General features: G+C 32.8%; 1 protein-coding gene across 1 annotated transcript in view; it reads left to right on the forward strand.

Annotated features, from left to right (window-relative positions):
• The first annotated feature begins 825 nt into the window (after positions 1 to 825).
• Osi5 (Osiris 5) overlaps positions 826 to 22,377 on the forward strand; it is a 42,459-nt gene continuing 20,907 nt past the window's right edge. Inside the window, exon 1 of the mRNA XM_072535522.1 lies at positions 826 to 1,189. Within this exon, the coding sequence (XP_072391623.1) occupies positions 853 to 1,189 (337 nt within the window). The 5' untranslated portion in view covers positions 826 to 852. The remainder of the gene's footprint in view (positions 1,190 to 22,377) is intronic.

Here is a 22,377-nt window from a genome sequence, read left to right on the forward strand (position 1 = left end):
TTGATTGCTCCATTCTATGTTTTCATTGGCTAAGCTTAATTCCATATTGGGTATTTGTCTTCTTTTTCTAAACATGACGGCCTGTGTTTTTTCCGGGTTGAGTGCAATTTTCCACTTTATGCACCATGCGTGCAGTCGATTTAGAGATCGTTGTAAGTCTCTTGTTGCGAAATTTACATTCCTATTGCTTGTTGCAATTGCCGTATCGTCTGCGTATAGGCTAAGCAGTGTTTTGTGATCACTAGGTGTGTCTGCCGTATATATGGTGTATAGATATGGAGATAACACCGCTCCCTGTGGCACACCTGCCTCCAGAGTTCCGACTTTTCATCATAGCCTTTTATATAGATGGATCGTCGCTGAATGGACCAAGCAGTCCAAAGCCATTAACAAAAAGAAGATAGTTTTGTAATGTATGTTATCTAAAGAACAATTTCCTTATATAACAAAATCTAATTATACATAATTTATCTTAATATATGCCTTCATTCTGGTAATTTTTACTTAGTATTTTTAAATTGTTTATATATTTTCGAAAGCCATCTATTAAAGAAATTAACGGATCCAAATACTACAAACGATTAACAACGAACAATTTAAACTGTCCCCGTAATTCAGAAATCTCACTTTACTAGAAGAAACTTAATCGATAAGCAGGTCAATTCATCTCGCTGATCCAATTCCTCTAAACACATATTTGTGTCCATTTCTTTTTTTTTCTGTTACTTCGTTTTCTGCTCCACTAAATGCCAATAATGAAAAGTTTAAAAAGTAACATCCTTTTTAAAACCGCCTTTAATATAAGAGCAGATCAGACATCTACTTTCCACATTTTACTTGTCGTGTTAGAACATGAAGTACTTGGTGTTGGTTAGTGTAATTTTTTTATTATCCGACGTTAGAACCGAAACGCCCGTGTATGGTGGATTGCAAATTTTGACGAAGGTATTTCGGCAGTATTTGAAGAGTCAGCCAGATGATGTTAAATTGGGGGATGGTGTACATATTGTCAGCGTCAGGAGTGAAAACGATGCGAGAGCTAATATGGATGATGGCACCGTCTTAGGGGTCATTGAACATTACCTTGAAAATCATGAGCTGAGAATTCGACTGCCGGAACTCATGCCGGGTGAAGGATTTGGAAGAGCGTTTAAAACGGCGATGGAAGAAGTGGATGCCAAAGATGAAAGTGAGTTAACTACCTTAATAATTAATTTATTTTAACGAAATATATTCTGCGACTTTCACTAATAAGCATAATATATGAGTATGTTATAATTAAATATAATAAATGATATTAAAAATGGCTTAATGTGGTTAAATTTATGAGGTATGTAATTAAGAGATAAACGAGTAGTATAATTTATTTTCATAATAATAATTATAAATTATTAGTATGTATATTTTAAGTTTCTTAGGTTATTGCAGCAAATTGTTTAATTATGTTTATTTATGAAGATCTAAAGGCCATGCAGTCCTAGGGCTAGAGTATTATTACAATAGAAATTTGACATATTATCGTTTGCAACTTTTTACTTCGTTTCGGTGATTTGTTTATCCATTGTCATATTTTAATGATGTCTTTATACTTTATTATTTCACGCTCTTCATCCATCATTTTACTGGTACTTCCCTTTCGTTTTATCATTTTGTCTTTTACCCATTTTTTTACCATTTGATTATTTTCCTATATTTACAGTTTAGAAATAATTAAAGGGACCACAAAGGGTTGTGTCGTCCTGAAAATTTTCAACTTTTATGTTTGTGGTGTCAACAATAAAAAGGGTCTCTTAGGGAACTATTTTTTAATTACTCAAGCTTTTAACTGGATGGTCGCATGCCAGAGTAAACCAAAAGACGAAATTAAAAGTTTTCAGTACGACAGTTTAAAGTTATACAGATGTGTATAAAATATAGACAATATATTATAATCTTGTTTAAAGTATGAAAGGTCTAAGACCTATTTATGGGAACATTTTTTTTTAATTTTCAGTAACGTTATATGATTGTGTCTACTTTTAAGACTCTTTTTTCAGTGTTTGCAGTACATGGTTAACTTTGGCAAACTTTTTAGCATTAAGTTCTGTTTGGCATAAGAAGAATAAATAAATCGTCTTTTTTGTTTGTATTCAGGTTTATTAAAACATCATTAAAATTAAACTAACAATACATAAGAATCAAATAAAAAAATAATAGTAGCAATATTTAGATTGCATTGTTCATCTCATTTTCCTCTTCATTGATACTGCCGTTCTCCTCTTCCATGTCATCTTCCAATACTTCACTTTGTTGAAGTTTATTGTAAAATTGTGATGGCATGGTGGTATGAATTGCAAAGTGATCTGATATCATTAAATTTACTGAATAAAATTGTGTTTCTTGAATTCCATAACTCCTGGATTGTCTTGAGTAAATTTTATTTGTTTTATTTTTAACCATTCTACTTCTGGTTTATCTGAGTTTTTTTGTGATTTACCAGATTTTGTTTTGAAGCATCCATGCTCTTGAAATCCTCTTTTTCCATGCATACTACTTTAAATTTGTTCTTTTTAAATCTTGAGTGTGAAATTATGTTATGCCATTGTGTAGACAGATAAATTTCAGGATTATATTTTATCTTGTTTCCTATATCACCAAAATCGCTATCGTTTTATATATATGAATGTCCTGGCTCACCAAACTTATGAACTACTTCCTTTAGGCTTAAATTAGGGGACTGCACTATGTACATCCATAACACGGCAATCTTAATATTGCAGTTTTGGCCGCCACATGAGTCGGACCAAGCAATCAATATGTCCTTATGATCATGGCTATTTATGAATTTTAAAATACATGATCCTTTTTTCTGATAACTTTGTGAGGCAGTGCTCTCATCCCAAACATGCATTGTCCAGATACCATTTTTAAAATTATGTATATCAAGATTGTAGAATGAAAGCTGCCTCTTATAGCAAACAACTCTTCTGGTTAGTTTAGGAAGAAACATTACTTTCTGAAGATCAAAAATAATTACTGTAGCTTTTCTTTCTTTACTAATCTTTATGTCTGCATTTCTGAGTAAGCTAACTGTACTTTTCTGTGGAGTAGTTTCTGGTTTAGTTTCTTAGCCTTTATCATTGCTTTATCTTTCTTTTCCTCAGCTGCCTTCATTTTAATATTCAATCTGTCACATGTTTGACAGGTAACTTTTCGTGGAGGTTTAAAACTAAGATTAAAACACTTTTTCATAAAGCAATTGGCTTGGAATTTTGTCGACATTTTTCTCTCTTAAACTGTCAACCAACATAGAGTCTGTACATTAGTGACAAATAGTATTTTTTTTGGGATTGAGTTCTACAGTAATGACTTACTATGATGGTAGGGAAGCTTTGTATGTGATTTTTGATTGAATCCATTGTGGATGGTGAACTTTTGTTATGAGGCATTTTTTCCCTCTAAGATAACTTAAATTTTCACTTTTTTTTTAAACAAAGCGCGATGTCCTCTACTACTATTGATTTGTAATATTTTCATAAACACTTTTTTGCATACTTTAATATCTCCGTTTTCAAAAGGGATATAAAATTCAGGATTTCCTGTTTTTTTTTTTAAATATCAGTGTTTTTACGACTTCTTATTATCGTTCTACATTTTACAGCACAATTTATTATGCTTGTTCGAGTTTCCCAAGACTGTGAGACGTTATAAAACAAATTAAAAAAACTTTCTTTTTGCTGTGCTATTAGCTTATTTTAGCATTTCATTTTGGAATTGCAGGAATAGTCATTAAAAGATTTAGAGTATATGACAATACCTGAAGAAATGACATACTCTTTACCAGCTGCTCTTTTTTGCTTGCGAATATTTTTTTTCCACTTCATAGGATTAGATTTTCTTTTCTTGTTTTAAGGCTCTTCCTGATCTCTGGTATTTTTTTCATCTGTAAAACACAAAATTATTAATATTTTAAATACGTAAATATTTTGTTATAATACATAAAAAATACTTTCAAACACACATTCACTATGCATAAGACAAACAATTTGCATTTTCTTTTGCCAAAATGAACTATGTGATTTTAATTTTTTTTACAATTCCAATACAAAAATGATGGGATATATTGCTTAATTCTAATATAGACAGGTAAAAACCATGTTCGTACGTTGGTACAACTGCTAATATTTCACTAATGCTCCCAGCAGACACTGAAAGAGATACATTTTGACATGGTTCACTTTGGCAAAAGAAACATTCCAAAATATAACCATACTTTTATAATGAAGTTTTATGTTAATAAATATTATTATCTTACCTGATTCTGTAATACTCCAATTAGAACTTGGATGGTAATCATCATACAATAGTTGATACAATTTCTATCAACAATGTTATGACAATGTGAACTATGTGCACGGGAAACCATCTTGGACTGGATGATGGTTCACTATGGCATATGACAATCAGTACTACCACTCTTGTGGTAAATAAAATTAATTAGTTTCCAGCTGATGTTTTGTTTTTTTTTTCACATAGTAGTTCATTTTGGCATAAGTTTAGAACAAAATTTTGCATCATAATGGTAATGAAAAAGTAAAAACCAAGAAAATATACATAGTTCACTTTGGCATGAGACCATCCAATTGTGTTTACAATTATTTTCGAAAGCTAAAAGCAAAATACAAATCATCTAATAAAGTGGAACGAATAATTGTGAAAAAGTAATAACTCACCAAATAAAATTAGGTTTGTTAATGAATTTGCTGCAAAACGGGTTTAGAAAACATTATTAGAAAAACTTTTCGATCTGATAAATGATTTTTTTTGAATTTTTAAATTAACTAATTAATTTGAAAACATTATTAACAATAATAAATTGTATTGAATTATAAATAAATTATAATAGTAATCAATAGGAAGTACAATGAATGCCAACTTCGAGTTTGTAGTTTGTAGTTTAATTTGTTTTTGACAATTATATTGCCAACATAAAAATTGTGTTAAAAAATTTTAATAAGGAAAAATATTTATTTATTATGTTATTATATATTACACTTTCGCTAATACACACCATTTCTAAAAAGGTCCTTTTAAATTAATTACCTTCATTAAACAAAATTTTAATGTTATCAAAATCCATGATATTATCTTTGTCAATTACATGCTCTGCCAAAGCACAGGAATTTTTTTTTACTTCATTCCTTTGGGAAATAATACAATTTGATAGATTTGTTAATTTCTACTAATAAAAGATTAAGAAACATTATAAATCATCGACTTCTTGAAGTTCTAACTTTATAAGCATTTAATAAAGACGTGTTTGTTCTGTCATGCTAAGGCACGTAATAGGAGATTCAAAACTCATTTAATTAATGTGGAATACATGATCTTGTGACTCATTTGCAATGGGTTCTTAATCTCTTTAACACTTTTCTGTTTGTTTTTCTCAATTCGTCTAAATTACACACAAGCTTTGAATGAAGAATGTTTTTAAATAAAATCATTTAATAAATTGCTAAATTATAATTTACAAAATTATAATCTATGAATTAATAAATCTATGAATATATTTTAATTTTATGCAGTAATAAGTCAGCCTCTTTCTTTCACAGGCATATATTAATCATTAAGTTTTTTTAACATATCGCAATTCAGTCACCAACTCTTTAGAAAGTCAATAGTTCTACAATAAGATTTAAGTTTGGGTTTTCACAAGACTTTTACTTCATATTCTTGACGTTAATTATTTTTTTGTAAACATAAATCTTTCTTCTTCTTAAAGTGCCCTCTCCTCAATGGAGGTTGGCTACTACAATTTTAAACTCTTCTCTATCTTCAGCTGTTCTTATTAGCTGTTCAAAATTTAGCCCTGTCCATTGTCGGATGTTTCTGAGCCACGATAGTTTTTTCCTTCCTAGGCCTCTCTTTCTCTCGATTTTTCCTTTCACTATAAGTTGGGCATATTGGTACTTATTATTTCTCAGTATGTGGCCTAGGTATGATGTTTTTCTAACTTTTACTGTGTTAAAAAGTTCTCTTTCCTTGCCTATGCTATGCAGCACTTCTTCGTTTGAGGTATGCGATGTCCATGAAATTTTGAGTATTCTCCGGTAGATCCACATTCCAAAGGCCTCCAATTTATTTACGGTTGATGTTTTAAGGGTCCACGTTTCAACTGCATATAGAAGAGTCGACCAGACCATTTTGATAAACGTAGTCGAATTTCGAGTTTTATTCGAGAATCACAAAACAGTTTTTTTATTTTGTCGAAAGATTTTCTGGCCTGTTCTATTCTCGATCTTATTTCTAGATCAGGATTTATGCTGCTATCGATCCAACATCCCAGGTACTTAAATCTATTGACCTGTTCTAAAATGTGCCCATTTATTGTGCAAGGTTGAGGTACGTTTTGGTTTTTTCGGATTGACATCACTTTGGTTTTTTAATGTTTATTTTCATACCAAATTGCTCACAGGTCGAGTTGGTCTTGTCGATGAGTCGTTGTAGACCTAAGTCGGAATCCGCAATTAACACTGTATCATCGGCGTATCTGATACTGTTGATATTTACGCCATTCACATTGACTCCATCCTTGGAATCCTCCAATGCTTCTTTAAATAGAAACTCGGAGTAAAGATTAAACAGCAGAGGCGACAGAACACATCCCTGTCTAACTCCCCTCCTAATTTCTACTTTTGCGGATGTGGAACCTTCGATCCTAACTGTGGCGTTTTGATTCCAGTACAAGTTTTTTAAGAATTTGATGTCTTTTCCATCTAAACCGACTTCTTGCAAACGTTCTAATAGTAGGTCGTGTCTTACTCTATCAAATGCTTTTTCGAAGTCTATAAAGCATATAAATATATCTTTCTGTTGGTCGTAGCATTTTTGGGCGAGAACTAGTAAACTGAACAGGGCTTCTCTCGTTCCCATGCCGGCTCTGAATCCAAACTGATCGTCTCCGATGATTGTTTCGCACTTTCTATAGATACGATTATGTACGATTTTTAGTAGGACTTTTACTGCATGACTCATAAGGCTTATCAGACGGAACTCATTGCAGTGTTGTGGGTTTGGCTTTTTTGGTAGTGGGATGAATATTGACTCCAGCCAATCTTGGGGTATTTTACCTGTATCATAAATGCGATTGAATAAAAGGACTAATATTTCGATATTTTCTTCGCTGATTAATTTTAACATTTCTGGGTATATTCCGTCTGGACCTGGGCTTTTATTTGTTTTAAGATGATTAATTGCATTTATGATTTCAGAATTCAGAATTGTTGGCCCTTCGTTGTTATTTTCCAATCTTGGTTCTTCTCGTATGTCGTGAAAAAGAATTTTAATATAGTTTTCCCATTCTTTCAGTTTATCTTCCGTTGATTCTAGCAGTTTGCCATCCGTGTTCAGCATGGTGTGAAAAGTCGTTCTCTTGGTAGTCGATGTAGACTCTTTTACCTTTTTATGTAAATTAAAAAAATCGTGCCTTTGTTGTAGTTCTTCTATTTCCACGCATTTTGTTTCCAGCCATTTTTCTTTTGCTTCGGTTATTTTTTTTCGAATTATTCTATTTAGTCTTTTGTATTCTGCGTCCTTGTCATTTTTTCCCTTAGATTCTCTTCGTTTGTTCATTAATTGTAAAATCTCTTCTGTCATCCATTCCTGTTTGTTATTTCTAGGTGTTACTTTTAGATGTTTTTCCGTTACATTGTTCATTTGTTCTTTAATAGTTTTCCACAGAACGTTTATGTCATCGTACTCGCTAATTCTATTGTGGTCGATTGTGGTCGTCCATAAATCTTTAGGAAACTCGAAGATCGATATATAGGCAATTAATAAAATGATGGAAAAGAAAACTCAATAGCTAGTGTTTCACAATCTAGAAATTTGTTCAAAGCTTAGTATTTAAATCTACTTTAGTAAATAATCTCAAATTAGTCCTGTGTCCAATGGCGCTACAGCCCAAATCAAGCCTTAACCTCTTCCAAACTATGCCTCCAACCGCGCCGATCTTATGTAGGTTCTTACATCTAGCAAATTTTGCGCGTCCACTACCACTTCATCCTCTTACCTTTTCCGTAGCCTTCATTTTGGTCTTGTGCCCTTTTCATGATTGTACCTGTGATCTAAATACTCCCTTTTCGTTAATATGCCCAAATATCTTTCTTAGGACTTTTCTTTCGAGGTCTTCTAGCTGTTGTTTTGTGTCTTCTGTCATTACTTATGTCTAGCATCTATAACATACTATTGGTCTGATAATAGTTTTGTAGACTCTGTTTTTCGATCTCCAGTATGTGTTTTTGGAGCGGAACATATGGGCAAATAAAAAGTAAGCTTTGTTTTCCTATAACATTCTTGTTAGAATTTTTGGGTCTTTTAATCAATCTATGTTAATTTCAACTCCCAGATATGTAATAGTTTTTACAGTTTCAATATTGTCCTCTAACTCAACTGTGCGTCCTTTGAATATTTATTTCTAGTCAGGTCTCTTTTGCCTCTGCTTTTAATTGTGAATATTTTTCCAACGCCTCTTCTGTTCTGCGAGACATAATGCTAATGTCATCGGCATGGGCGGCAATCTGTAAGAGATTACCTCTTCCTATATTTAGCTGTCTTATCACTTATTCGAGAGTTAGGTTGTATACTTTCGGCGCCAGCTCGCCTTCTTGCTTTAATCCTTTAACTACTGAAAGATTCTCAGTGAGCTTATTTTGTACCCTGACAGTTACTGTAGACGCGTTTATTGTTGCTTTTGCTAGTAGAATGTATTTTTAGGAAATGTCAAAGCTATGCAATATTCGGTATAACTTTTGTCTATTAAAGGAGTCGTAAGCCTGTTTAAAATCTATAAATATCTTATGGACGTCAATTTTGTATCTTCACGATTTGTTTGGAATTTGGTTCCCTGTAAATAGCTGATCAGCTGTAGATCTTACTTGTCGGAAATCGGTTTGATATTCCTCGACAATACTTTAAGTTAGTTGTTGGAGTCGTTTGTTTAGTATATTAGTAAAAACTTGGTGGGTTATGCTGCGATAATTTTCGCACTTCAGTTTCCCAGTCGCTAGGAATCTTTTCATCATTTCAAATTAGTCCTATTTTTATAATTTTTTCCGAATACAACACAGTTGCCGGGTGTAAAATTACATCCAAGTGGATATTGAATAATAGACTAATAAGACTAAAATTAGTCTATATTTGTCGGGTCTTTTTTACAGCTGTTTCTTTGAAACTTCTATTAAAATAGGGTTTAAACATTTCTGAGTGATTTCACAATATCGTTTTAAAGCTCAACCAGATTACTGAGATAGTAATACTGTTTTATCTTTAAAAGTTCTGTCGGAATGTTGTCTGGTCCAGTTTGATTCATCAGCTGCTTTCTTGGTTTTGGTTAATTTTGTGGCAATAATAAGATTTAAAAATTTCAGGTCCTTCTTGGTGATTTATATACCATGTATGTTAAGTCTATTACCTTTAAATAAATCAGTTTTTTATTAAAACATACTGAATTATGAATAATATAAATAATTCACATATCTTCAATTCTACAAACAAATTTTATATTCGTTACATTCTGCTTTATTTCCAGGAATTAATTAATTTTATACCAAAAAATATTTATTTATATGTCGATATTTATTAGTGTTTAAACAAACGATAATAATGAGTGTTTAACAATAAATTTGAAATTCATGAATTCCATCAAGGTTTAATTGGGATTTTGTTTGATTTAGTCTAAATTTTGTTTAATTTACTTTTGATTTAATGCTTTCAACTAAAATCTATTCTATAATTATTGACGTTTGTGAAGTATTAAAAAATAATACAAATTTAAAGATAGTGCTAGAAATTAAAGCTTTTGACGTGACAACGTCTTAAATTAGGTTGTGGCTCGGAGTCACTCATGAAAAAGTGTAACGCCCGCTCACGTCTGTTACGATGAGTCACCGAACGAGAGAGAGGCCCGCCGGACCGGCGAATGCCTTGCGTCTCTCTCCCACTCAAACATGATCGGTCCGCTGGTGCGATGCTATTTCTCCTATCATCGTCCTATCCTCAACAAAATCACTCAAATAGAAATTAGTTAAGTTTAAGTTTACATGTACAATGTTTTAGTAAACAAAATATATTTCTATAGTTAAAATTTGTGCAATTCTTATTTTCATTCAATTCCTTGTTCCTATTATTCAATTTAATAATATTCATATCAATAAATATTCTTCCGAGAAAAAGACGTTGTCACGTAAAATCTTCGCCCGTAAAACCGACTTTACAGGCAACCGATTTTTTTTAAAGTTGTGTTGTCGCTCAGTACGACAACAAAAATCAAACGCGGAACTGGAGCGTACCAGAAAACGGAGTAGATAGAATGAAATTCATGTGGATAGACACAAGTTGCTGAGAAGATTGGTTCTCCCAAATGAAAACCACAAGCATACAAGAGATTACGGCGTGTTGGGCGCAAGAAACTTGAGATGGTCGAGGCCCTATTTTAGCACTGCTGATGGTCAGTAGCTTAGTATCTGGTTCATTTTTGCAAATATTTTAGTAATATTTGAAATAAAAATGTGATATGGTATATGTGGATAAAATGCCTTGTTATTAGGTAAGGTCAGTTTCGTTCCGTCCTATTCACAAAAGTCTCTTATTATTCAGAAAACCAACACGAAAAAATTTCATCCTGACCTGCTAGTGGTCGGTAGAAGGGTAGTATTTAAAATTTAGCGTTAGTTTTTATTTAAACAGCCCTAAAATACCAATATAATCACATTAATATAATACTTTTTTTATTTATACAAATACTGGTCGTGAGTTAGATTAATTTTATTATATTTTTTTAAAAGTTTAATAAAAAGAAATCATTAAATAATGCGTAAAAATGAAAACAAACAAGCCCCTTACTAATACGATATCAAGTGAAAATTTGAAACATATTAGTAATATTAACTTTATTCTTATAAATATTATACAAAATAAAAAAGACAAATACCTTTACCATTAAACAGTTTTAGCAAGACCTAAAAATTTTTTTTCAATTACATATTATAACACGCAATTAACTCGAATTATTTTGCTTTTACAGCAATCACTTAAATGAGAAAAAAACCCCAAAAAAATATATAATTTGCAGTACTTTACTAATTGTTCAACAGTCATGTATTTCATCACTACGTTTTAGTCGCAATATTTAAAATAATGCAGAAGTGGGTAGATGGTATTGTGGAGAAATTGTGTGTTATTTCAACTGCATTCAGAGTGGAATTAACTTGTATTCATGAACATAATGTTCTGTCATAAACTTGTTTAATTGCATTAACTCGACACAAAACTACTGAGGTGACATCTGAAACTCTAATATCATCTAGCAGATAATTATATGGAAGTTTATATTGCTATATAAGCTACCTATATTAACATATTAAAAGCAGGCAATGGTGTTTTGAAAGAAGATTAGAAGAAAATTGTTATTCTTTTTAGAAAAAGACAATGTTAGAAGACAAACGAAAGAGTTATCTTATATATTTTTAATAGCTCTTTTTAACAGATAAAACACTCTGAAAAATAACGTTAAAAATTTTATACAAAAGCACCCAACAAAGAATATCGAAATATATTGTGCAATGAAACTGAGAAACAATATTTGTCTGGTACAAATGAAGGATTATGGCAAAAAAAAATAACATAATGAAAGACAAACGCAGACTCAGATTTCTTACTTAAAAAAATTCTTCATTAACGAAGACCTAACCAAAAAGGAAATATAGCGAGGTAGGAAATTATAAATAAAGGTAAGGAATTAAGAGCTGAAGGTAAAAACTTGAAAAGAGGATACAAAAAACTAGCTGTGGATGGCATAAAATGGGAATGGGCCGAAAATGGTACTTTTAAATGAGAAAATTTTAGAAATTTGGATCCAAAAATGGCATATAGCAGTGGAAAAAAAGACGATCGATTATGCCAAGGGACTTTAGCGATGAACAGGAAAATGAGTTTGAACATAAATACTGAAACAAAAAATAAGAGTACATACCTAAATATTGTGACATGCAACCTAAGGAGGAGCAAGCATTAATGTACCTAATAGAAGAGCTTAAGAAATATAAAATACACATTATAGCAATAGAAGAAACACATTTTACTGGAAACAACAATAAAAAGATTAGTGCATACACGTTTAATACAAGTGGAGGCGATAATAGCAATTTTGGAGTGGGTTTTCTGGTACATGAAGACCTGGAGCAGGTAAAACGTTTGACGTAAAATTTGTAACAAAATCTGACAGAATGTGTGCAATTAGAATTAAAGGCAAAGAGAACTTAATATCGCTGATAAATATATACGAATCAACCGAAGAAAAAGGAGAAAAAGTAAAAGTAGAATTTTATGAAGATTCAGAGTTATAGCGATAGAACTGAATGCGCTAACTATAGAAGAGTGCCCTTGTTAGAGGTATTATGCAGAGTGCTCGCCATACTAATTAAAAACGATTAGAAATATATGTAGAGAATAATCTAAAAGAAAACCAGGGAATATTTCGCAAGAGAAGATCAACATCCGAATAATTTTTTATGCTAAAACAAAGCCTGATCAATTGCTATGAACACATTTCAGCACAAGTACTTTTCATTGATCACAAAGCCGCCTACAATACCACAGACAGAAAAAAATTAATAGAAACTCTAAAAGAATTCCAAGTGCTAGAAAAAATAGTAGATTGGTAAAAATGACAACTAAAAAAATAATTTGTACTGTGAAATGCAAAGATACAGTATCAGAAGAATTAAAAATGAACAAAGGTGTTCGCCAAGGAGACCCGTTGTCCATCTCGATATTTAATATAGTTCTAGAAAAAATTGTAAAAGTTAGTTAGATAAATAGATCCTGCACTCCTTTATAAGGTCAAAGATGTACCTTGTAATACACAAATAAGAGTATACAAAACTATAATTAGACCCACAATGCTATACGCTGAGGGCCTGAGGGCAAGAAAAAAGGTAAGACTAAGAAAAAATGGAGAGATGTAGTAATGAAAGATGTCAGAGACATGGTATCAGAGATTGGAAGCTGACAACTAAACACAGAAAACTATGGAAACTATCCATTCAGCAAAGGTCTTGAAAGGCGTGTTAAATATTGAGTGAAAACTACTACCATTTTTTTATTTACTACTGCAAATTCTATTTACTTCATATCTTTTTGTTCTTGGCATTAGTCCATGGGTCGTATTTAAGTATGTATCTCGGCAGTAGTATTAATGAGAGCTGGGTTCAAACCATAGAAATTAAAATCCAAATAAAATAAACCCAACTTGCTTTTTTAAATTCTGTGATACCTATAATGTGTCTGCTCTTATTTAGCCTACTATATCTCTTCCTCAATTATTAATGTTTGTATTTTGATTCTTCTTCTTCTTCAAGTACCATCTCCGCGGCGGAGGTCGGCAATCATCATAGCTATTCGGACTTTTGAGACGGCTGCTCTGAAAAGTTCATTTGATGTACATCCGTACCACTCTCTCAGGTTGCGCAGCCATGACATTCTACGCCTCCCTATGCTTCTCTTTCCTTGGATCTTTCCCTGCATAATCAGTTGGAGAAAGGTGTATTTCTCTCCACGTGTAAGATGTTGGAGATATTCTAATTTTCTTGTTTTTATTGAATTTAAAATTTCCATTTCTTTGTTTATCCTTCCCAGAACCTCTTTGTTTGTGACGTGTTCTGTCCATGATATTTTCAGAATTCTTCTGTACACCCACAGCTCAAATGATTCCAGTTTTTTCATTGATGTCGCATTCAAGGTCCAATATTCCATTCCAAAAAATAAAGTCGAAAAAACATAGCACCTCGCCAACCTAACTATTAGTTCCAGTTTTAAATCCCTGGTAAATAGAACTCTTCTCATTTTGTTGAAATTTGCTCTAGTCTTTTCTATTCTTATTTTTATCTCCTGATTGTAATTATTTGTGGAGTTAATCATTGTTCCCAGGTATGCATATTTGTCCACTTGTTCGACGTTGGTTTCGTTTATTAGAAGATTCTCGTTATTTCTTTGAGTTTTCTATATTCTCATAAATTTCGTCTTCTTGACATTCATTGTTAGACCATACTCTTTTCCATACTCTGCTATTCTGGTCACCAGTCTCTGAAGATCTTCAATGTTTTCGGCTAAGATCACAGTGTCGTCCGCATATCTAATGTTGTTAATGGGAACTTCATTTACCTTTATTCCAGCTGTTTCACCCTCAAGAGCTTTTTTCAGGACCTCTTCGGAGTGGGCATTGAAAAGAATTGGCGACAATACGCATCCCTGTCTTACTCCACATCTAATTTCAATATCTTCTGATAGCTGTTCATTAACACGTACTCTTGCTCGCTGTTTATAGTATAAATTTGATATGATCCTGAGGTCGTTGTAGTCAATCTTCTTTGATTTCAGGACATTCATTAAATTTTTATGTCGTACTTTATCGAATGCTTTATTATAGTCAATAAAACATGCGTATATATCTTGATTGACGTCCAGGCATCTTGGTATTACTATATTAAGTGAAAAAAGAGCTTCACGTGTTCCTAGGCCTTTGCGAAAACCAAATTGTGTATTATTAACGTCTATGTCCAGTTTGTGATATATTCGGTTATGGATGACTTTAAGTAGTAACTTTAGCGTATAAGACATTAAGCTAATGGTGCGGTAATCGCTGCATTCTCTTGCGTTTTTCTTTTTAGGGAGACAAATAAAAATAGATGTTAACCACTCTTTGGGTAATACGCCTGAACTATAAATTTGGTTCAAGAGTGTCACTAAAACATCAATGTGCTTCTCATCTAGAATTTTTAGGATTTCTATAGGAAGCATATCAGGTCCAGGGCTTTTCCCGCTCTTCATTGTTTTTAATGCGTGCAATATTATATCTTGATAATGGTTGTCAAAATGGAAATTGAAACGTCAATTTAACTTATTTTAAACTTTAATTGTGGTTTATTTGCATACTGAATCTGATTGGCAGATTTAGAACAGTAAATCATATCTTAGCTCTTTGGTACGTGGTCCCTTTTTGTCTCGGATTCAGTTTTATTTTTATTGTATTAACAAGAGGTCTTGCCGAAATCTCGGGGACAGCAGTGCGACAATGCCGCGCTAATGCTATAAAGCCCCTAAGTTAGCCAACTGCCCGGAGCATATACTAAATACTTTTTCCTCTGTGATATGCATCTCATAGGTACCATAGGTTATACGGGATTGGAAAGTGAAGTAGTCGCGCAGTAAATGTCACTCACGATGTCATGTCTCAGCTGTGATGCGGCTATATGAAAATCGTAAGCGATTGCCAATTTTTTAAGCTCTTCTAATTAATTTGTACCCATTAACTTTTTGGTTTATTATTTGGTTTGTATAGCCTGACCTTCTCTAAAAATGTTCTCCAATATTTTCTGTTTTGCATATAAATTTCTATTCTTTAACTCCTATCTTTCTGAGGTCCTCAAATATTTCATTACTTCAGCAACATATATGATGGCTGGTCTAATTACTTTTCTATAAATTTTCAGTTTAGTATTCTGAGTGAGCTTATCATCTTTTAGAAAGTTTTTGTATTACCAGTAACTTCTGTTTCCTGTCAGAAATAGTTTATTGATTATCATGCTTGTATCGTTAGCTCCATTAACTGAGAACCCTACGTACTTAAAGTGTTCTAACTTTTTGAATATTCCAATTATTCAAATTCCAATTATTTGAATTCCAATATTAATTTCTGCCGTGTTTAGTATATTTTTCCTGGAGAATATTAGGTACTTTCTGTGGCGCACCCAGGGGGGTTAACCCCCCCCCCCGGGGCATATAAAGTAAACAATATATAAAGAATAGTAGGAAAATGTAACTTGTCTTTCCCACATAATACAAAAAATCCAAAACGCTGATTGAATAATTAAATTACCACTTTAAATATGTAGAACACAATAATTATTGTATTATTGTATAAATACAGAATAATTAATAATATTTTTCAATATATTTAGATATAGATACCTAATATTAGGCTTATGAAAAAGTAGACAGAACGAGTCTGTTGCGAGTAGCATGCACCTACAAGAATGTATCTGCGGAGGCCTTGTGGACTATCACGGGTTGTGTTCCTCTGCATGTGTTAGCAGTAGAAAAGAGACATATCTATGGGAGAAGGAAGCATTTGACAACAGCTATAAAAAAAAGAAGAAAGGGAAAGATCAATGGAAAGATGGCAAGAAGAGTGGAACAACAAGAAAGATGTTGCTCAGTGGACAAAGATGCTCATCCTGAGCCTAAGGGACTGGGTAGATTGTCTGTTTTAGGGCGTATCTTCATAGGTTCAGAAAGACAGATACAGATAAATGCCTATACTGCAAATATTCCGACATTGTTACTCACACAATGCTGGAGTGTAATAGATGTACAGTGGAGAGAAACAAAATGTATAAAGAAATAGGTATGAACCCTGTGACTGTAAGAGAGATGATCGTGAAGATGACGGGAAATACAGAGGGATGGAATAGTGTTCACAATTATATCCGAGCAGTCATTAAAAAGAAAGAAGAAGAAGAGAAACACCAACAGAGCTAACGACAGAGATAAGATCTAATAACAATTTTAATGGAAATAAGTCGCAATTGAAGGTTAAAATAAGTTTATTGACGTTTGAATTTTTTATCTTTGATCTTGCACTGATAATTTGTTTACACCCCAACAATTAATAAAAAAAAGAATAGCGATTGATACCAAAGTACATTTAGCCTTTATCGACCTAAAAAGGCGTATGATACAGTTCCAAGACTTAAATTGTGGCAAGCTTAACAACAACTCGACATTAGTCCATACCTTTTAGGAATAATCACAGAAGTATACAGGGATAACACTACTTACCTAAAAATCGGATATAGAATATCAGAGCCAATAAAAGTAACTAAAGGACTAAAACAAACATACAGTATGTCACCCTTACTGTTTAATTTATATATTGAGGCAGCCCTCCAAAATTGGAAAAACCCCTGCCAGGGAATGGGAATCCCCATAGAAAATCACGTACTGTGCTCCCTGAAGTTTGCGTATGACCAAGTCATCCTAGCTCAAGATTCTTATGATCTAGAATTTATGATAAAGCGTCTATAGAGATAATATTTAAAATGGGAGTTACAAGTCATCATGAAGAAAACAGAATATTTACTTAGTTATCAATTCAGATGCAAGGTTTGAAGCGTTGATAGACGAGGACGTAGAAATCAAACAAGTGGAAAATTTTAAATATTTAGGTCCACTCATTGCTAAGAATGGCTTAGAAGAAACCGAAATTAAACACGAATTAATTAGGGACGTAAAATTGTTAAAGGTCTGAACTCCTTATGGTGGGATCACAACATTTCCAAAATAAACAAAAAAAGAATAGGACAAACCATGGTCGAATCCGTTCTTTGTTATGGCTCTGAAGTGTGGACAATTAACGCAGACCTGAAGAGAAGATTGTTGGCAGTTGAAATGGATTATTTGAGAAGAAGTGCTAGAACATCAAGGCAGGAAAGAAAGATTAACGAATCTATAAGAAATAACATGAATGCTACAGAAACGGTCATTGACAGAATAGAAAGAAGAGGTTCAAAATGGTTTGGACATCTATTGAGAATGCCCGACGAACGTTGGCCCCAAAAACTTCACAAACGGAAGCCCCATGGAAGAAGAAAAAGAGGTAGACCTCGACGCTCATGGAATGAAAGAATTAGAAGAGCGATGGAATCGAGAGGTTTGGAGGAGAAGCATGCCTTGGACAGGGAAGATTGGCGAACGGGAATACGGCGATAGCCGTCTCAAGTTAGATTACAAGTTGGATTAATGTCAAACGTCAATAACCTTCTTTTAACCTTCAATTGTGGCTTATTGCCATTAAAATAGTGATTACTTTAAAATGTCACAAGAAAAAAATAACTTCAGAACAATAGATAAGATCTAGATACGAGAAGGGAGTGTTCTAAAAATGTCGTCAGTCTTACAGTGGCCACCCCACTTTCGGAGTACGGTACGTGCGACAGTCAACTGCGCACAAGTAAGAGAGGGTGGTTTTAGTTGGCAGGCAGGATAACAGATACCTGAATTTTTGGCACCGCTATCTTTAGTACTTTAAATTAAACTAAAACCCAAATTTTAGGGACTCAAAATAGAGGTAGCATAAAAAAATTTCAAACCCCCCCCCCTAAGACAAATTCTGGGTGCGCCACTGGGTACTTTGTTTTATTTTTGTTTATTGTCAAACCCGTTTTGGATGCTTCCTTTCACAACTCCGCACATTGTTCCTTTAAACTGTTTAGATTTCTGCTTATCGGTGCTACGTCAGCAGCCTACACTACAAGTTGAGACATCGTTATAAATATATCTTTTGTTTGGGTAGCTCTTTTTGTTTATTATATCGCGACAATAAATAATGAGGTTGATAGATACGTTGTCTGCTTCAAGTATTACGTTGTCAAATTTGTAATATTAGGACGTACATTTTTCGCTGCACCTTTTCTCCATCTCATTTTATTAGCCCGTTTAGAACTTTTCTAGACCTGGCTGATTACTTTTAAGATATTAAAAATTCCTTGTGTGAAGGATTTTAAACTTTGTTTTTACCATCAAGTGTTGTTTACTCAGCGTATTTATAATTGCTTTCTCTAGCCTTGAATAGCTCTTCATAATTTTTTGTATTATACTATCAATTTTTTAACAAAAAATTTTAGTTACTCTAACGAAAAAATTCCATTCCATTTCTCTAATTAAGCTTAACTACTAAATTCAATTTATTTTAAAATTGTCATAAATTGTCCTAATAAAAGCTATTATTTTTAACTACTGTTTTCTCTAATTGCCATAAAAAGTTGTCGAAAAACATCATGGTGTACATTTCCTTGTATAGCTTTCCAGCAACACAAGGAAATAAAATACCATTTCCTCGTAGTACTGCAAAATATATATCTTTTTATCTACTTGATAAATAGCAGGAAATTCATATAGTTAATATGTACAATCATCATAGTATTCTTTTATGAAGTAAAAAACTGAAGTTCATAAATTTTGCGGTATTGCGAGCGGATGAAACATTAAAATAACGCAGAAGTTTCCTGACAACTGTGATTTATAAAACCTTTTGTTATACGAACAGAATACCTAATATGTTTATGTTTTCTTGTGATGGATGTATTTTGAAGTAAACTCTAAATAATGCTTTACAAAATGTGCGTTAATCTTTATGTTTTCTGGTTTTTCACCTGGTAAATATTAAACTTCATATATTTGAGGTTAAAAACATTAACCCTTCATCATAGGTCGCGGTCTTAAAGTGTACTGTATACATCGCGGTGTATTTCACAGATACATTCGTTTAAGTTTAATGTTTGAATAAGATTGAAAAAAAAACTGATCGAGAACTGTCAAGAGAAAATAAATAAATGCAGTATTAAGAACATAACAAAATAAAAACATGCAATAACTATTATTATTATTCAGATTTAGCCATACGGCTCACACTCCCTATAAGGGGAACATTCGCTCATCCCAGATACCTACGGTATCAAAAGGATTGAGCTCTGGTGGGACTCTTTCCATGTTATTAAGTCCTAGGTGACTTGGTACGTCGGTGTTTCTCCCAAAAATTTTCGCACGCATCTGGACGTCGAAAGTAGCACAGCTTTCTGCATGATCTTATATAGATGTTCATTTAGACCCAGCTTTTTTATGTTTTCTAAGAGGTTCTTCGGGATGATTCCAGTGGTAGAAAGAATAATCGGAAAGTAATAAGGTATCGTCTGGGTACTTTCCATTCTCCATTGTCTCCTTATTTGTATTTCCAGATCTCTGTACTTGGTGATCTTTTCGTTATACTTAACACGCAGATTATTGTTGTTAGGTATCGCCACATCGATTAGTGTTGTTTGTCTTGTTAGTTTATTAACTAGCACGAGATCTGGTCTATTATGTGCTACAGTTTGGTCTGTGAGCACAGTGCGATCCCAGTATAGCTTGTAGTTGTCATTCTCAAGCATACTCTCAGGAACGTATTGATAATATGGGAGATGGTTTGTTTGTAGAAGTCCCAGTTTAAAAGCTATCTCTTTTAGTAAAGTGTGGCAAAATATAAGAAAAAAATCTGAAAAAAAAGAGATTTCGTTTTCTAGAAGAAGATAACAAAAATTATAAGCGACTAAATTAAATTGCGGAGCTATTCGTCAGTGAATTTGAGTCAAATTCAAATAACAACTGATTCAAGTAATTGCTCACCGTACTTTAAACTTAAGAAACAAAGCGCAGAAAAAAGTACTGTTGGAGTACTACTCTGACGACTATAGCATAATAAATGTACCAATTACAATTCAAAAACTTGGGGATGCCCTAATGTTAATTTAAAATTTCTCTCAATGTCCAGGCGGTACATTATTAATTTGTTTGTTAAATCTACCAAAAAGTGAAATTTCTTGGCTGTTCAAATTATACAATTTTATATGGACAACCCAGGTCTTTCCATATTTATGGTAAGATAATTCCTCTAATCAAACCTAACAAAGACAGAACAAATATAGACTCGGACCATCCTAGGTCACTCACTAATTTATACTACCTACAGTAGTGTGCAAATTAACGAAACCTGCTTTCAATTGCTGCTTTTATTCGTTTTATCAGAGATTTTTAGAGCTTCTGATAGTTCCCAAATATCCATTCGTCTCCAAACCAGACCGTAATGACCACTTCTATCATTTTGTTTTTGTAGTACAGTCAATTTTGCGCAGTCTAGCTTTGTAAATGACCCATAAGTTTTTAATGGGGTTGAGGTCTGGCGAATAACCGAGACAATGTAATACATTAAATATCTTATTTTTACAAAATTCTATCACTGCTCCTCCTATCGCTAATAAAGAATCGCTTCTCCTTGGGGTTGATATTTTTGGAGTTCTGTGTCCAAACGCTGTTTCAATATAGATTGAAATCACTAGAACTGATGCTTCTAGATCTTGTTAGAGCTCTTGTCTTGTTTTTTTTTGGGTCCAGTTTGCTCTTGGTGCTGTTTTCTCTTTCTTCCGCTTTTTGCTAACCTTTTCACACCTATTGATCCCGTTTCTCGTGTATAGTTTAAAATATTACTTACTACCCCCTACTTCACTCCACATGTTCTTGCGATTTCTCTTTGTGAGATGGAAGTGTGTTCACTTAACCTGATAATCTGGACAGTAAAGATTGAAAATTTTACAAATGTTATATTCTATTTATGATTTAATTAATATATTAATAAACTTAAATGTAAGAAAAGTACCCTGTAACAAAGTTCTTGATGCATTACATTTTAAACCTATTAAAAAGTTTAAATATTTTTTAAATTCTGTTTGGTATTAATCACCAAGATGGATAAAAATAATTAAAAATTACTTTTTGAAGTGTACTTGGACTCTTTAATCATTTATATCCCATCGTCTGGACTTAGATGTAAGCTCTAAAGTTTGAAGGGTGTAAGAAACTTTCTTGAGCGATCTATTTAACGAAATACATTCGTATTTGTTGAAGCTAGTACTTACTGAAATAATTTAAGAGGCTTAAACTGTCTAGCTGAAGTTTTATTTTGTTCTTCTTGTTGGTTTTCATTTACTTTGACAATATTAAGTATATAAAATTTAAAAATTAGTTCGTAAATAATAAGTAACTAAAAGCAGTATATTATTTGTTTTTAGCATTTTCGAATAATTTACAAATAGGTTACAAATATGTTATTTGTCACGTAGATGAAAATGAAATAAAATTCAATGATTGGACAAATAACAATTCCTACAAATAACTTTTATAACATCCGTTGGGATAGATGTAGTACAAAGAATTTTTTGTACAAAACACCTTTTTTTGAGAACAATTTCCGCAGTGCAAATCAAAACGTCAAATATTAGTGGATTAAAAACGTGATTTTTATCACAATCTTAACCAATAATTGTGGCTTTATGTCATAAAAAACATAATATGTAACTTATCAATGCCACCTAATGCCACGCCTAAAGTGTTATGTGTGGTCTCTATTACTATATGGCTGTGAGATCTGGACATTAAAACAGTATGACGTCAATAAATTAAATTCATTTGAAATGTGGATGTACCGCCGAATGCTAAGAATAAGCTGGACCAGCAGAACTATGAATGAAGAAGTACTGAAAGCAATGAACACACGCCCTCATCTGGTCAATACTATCAAAATCAGAAAGACGTCATATCTAGGATACATAATGCGCCATAGGGAGTTTGAGCAGCTCCAGGTAATATTAGAGCCTCTTCAAGAGGCCTGAAGAAGGCTCCTGAAGAGACTTATGTTCAGATGTGGACGTGAATGGCTAGACGAAGAAGAAGAAGAAGGTAATATTAGAACGC

Source organism: Diabrotica undecimpunctata, chromosome 6 (genome assembly GCF_040954645.1).
Source record: "Diabrotica undecimpunctata isolate CICGRU chromosome 6, icDiaUnde3, whole genome shotgun sequence".
In the NCBI taxonomy this organism is placed as follows: domain Eukaryota; kingdom Metazoa; phylum Arthropoda; class Insecta; order Coleoptera; family Chrysomelidae; genus Diabrotica; species Diabrotica undecimpunctata.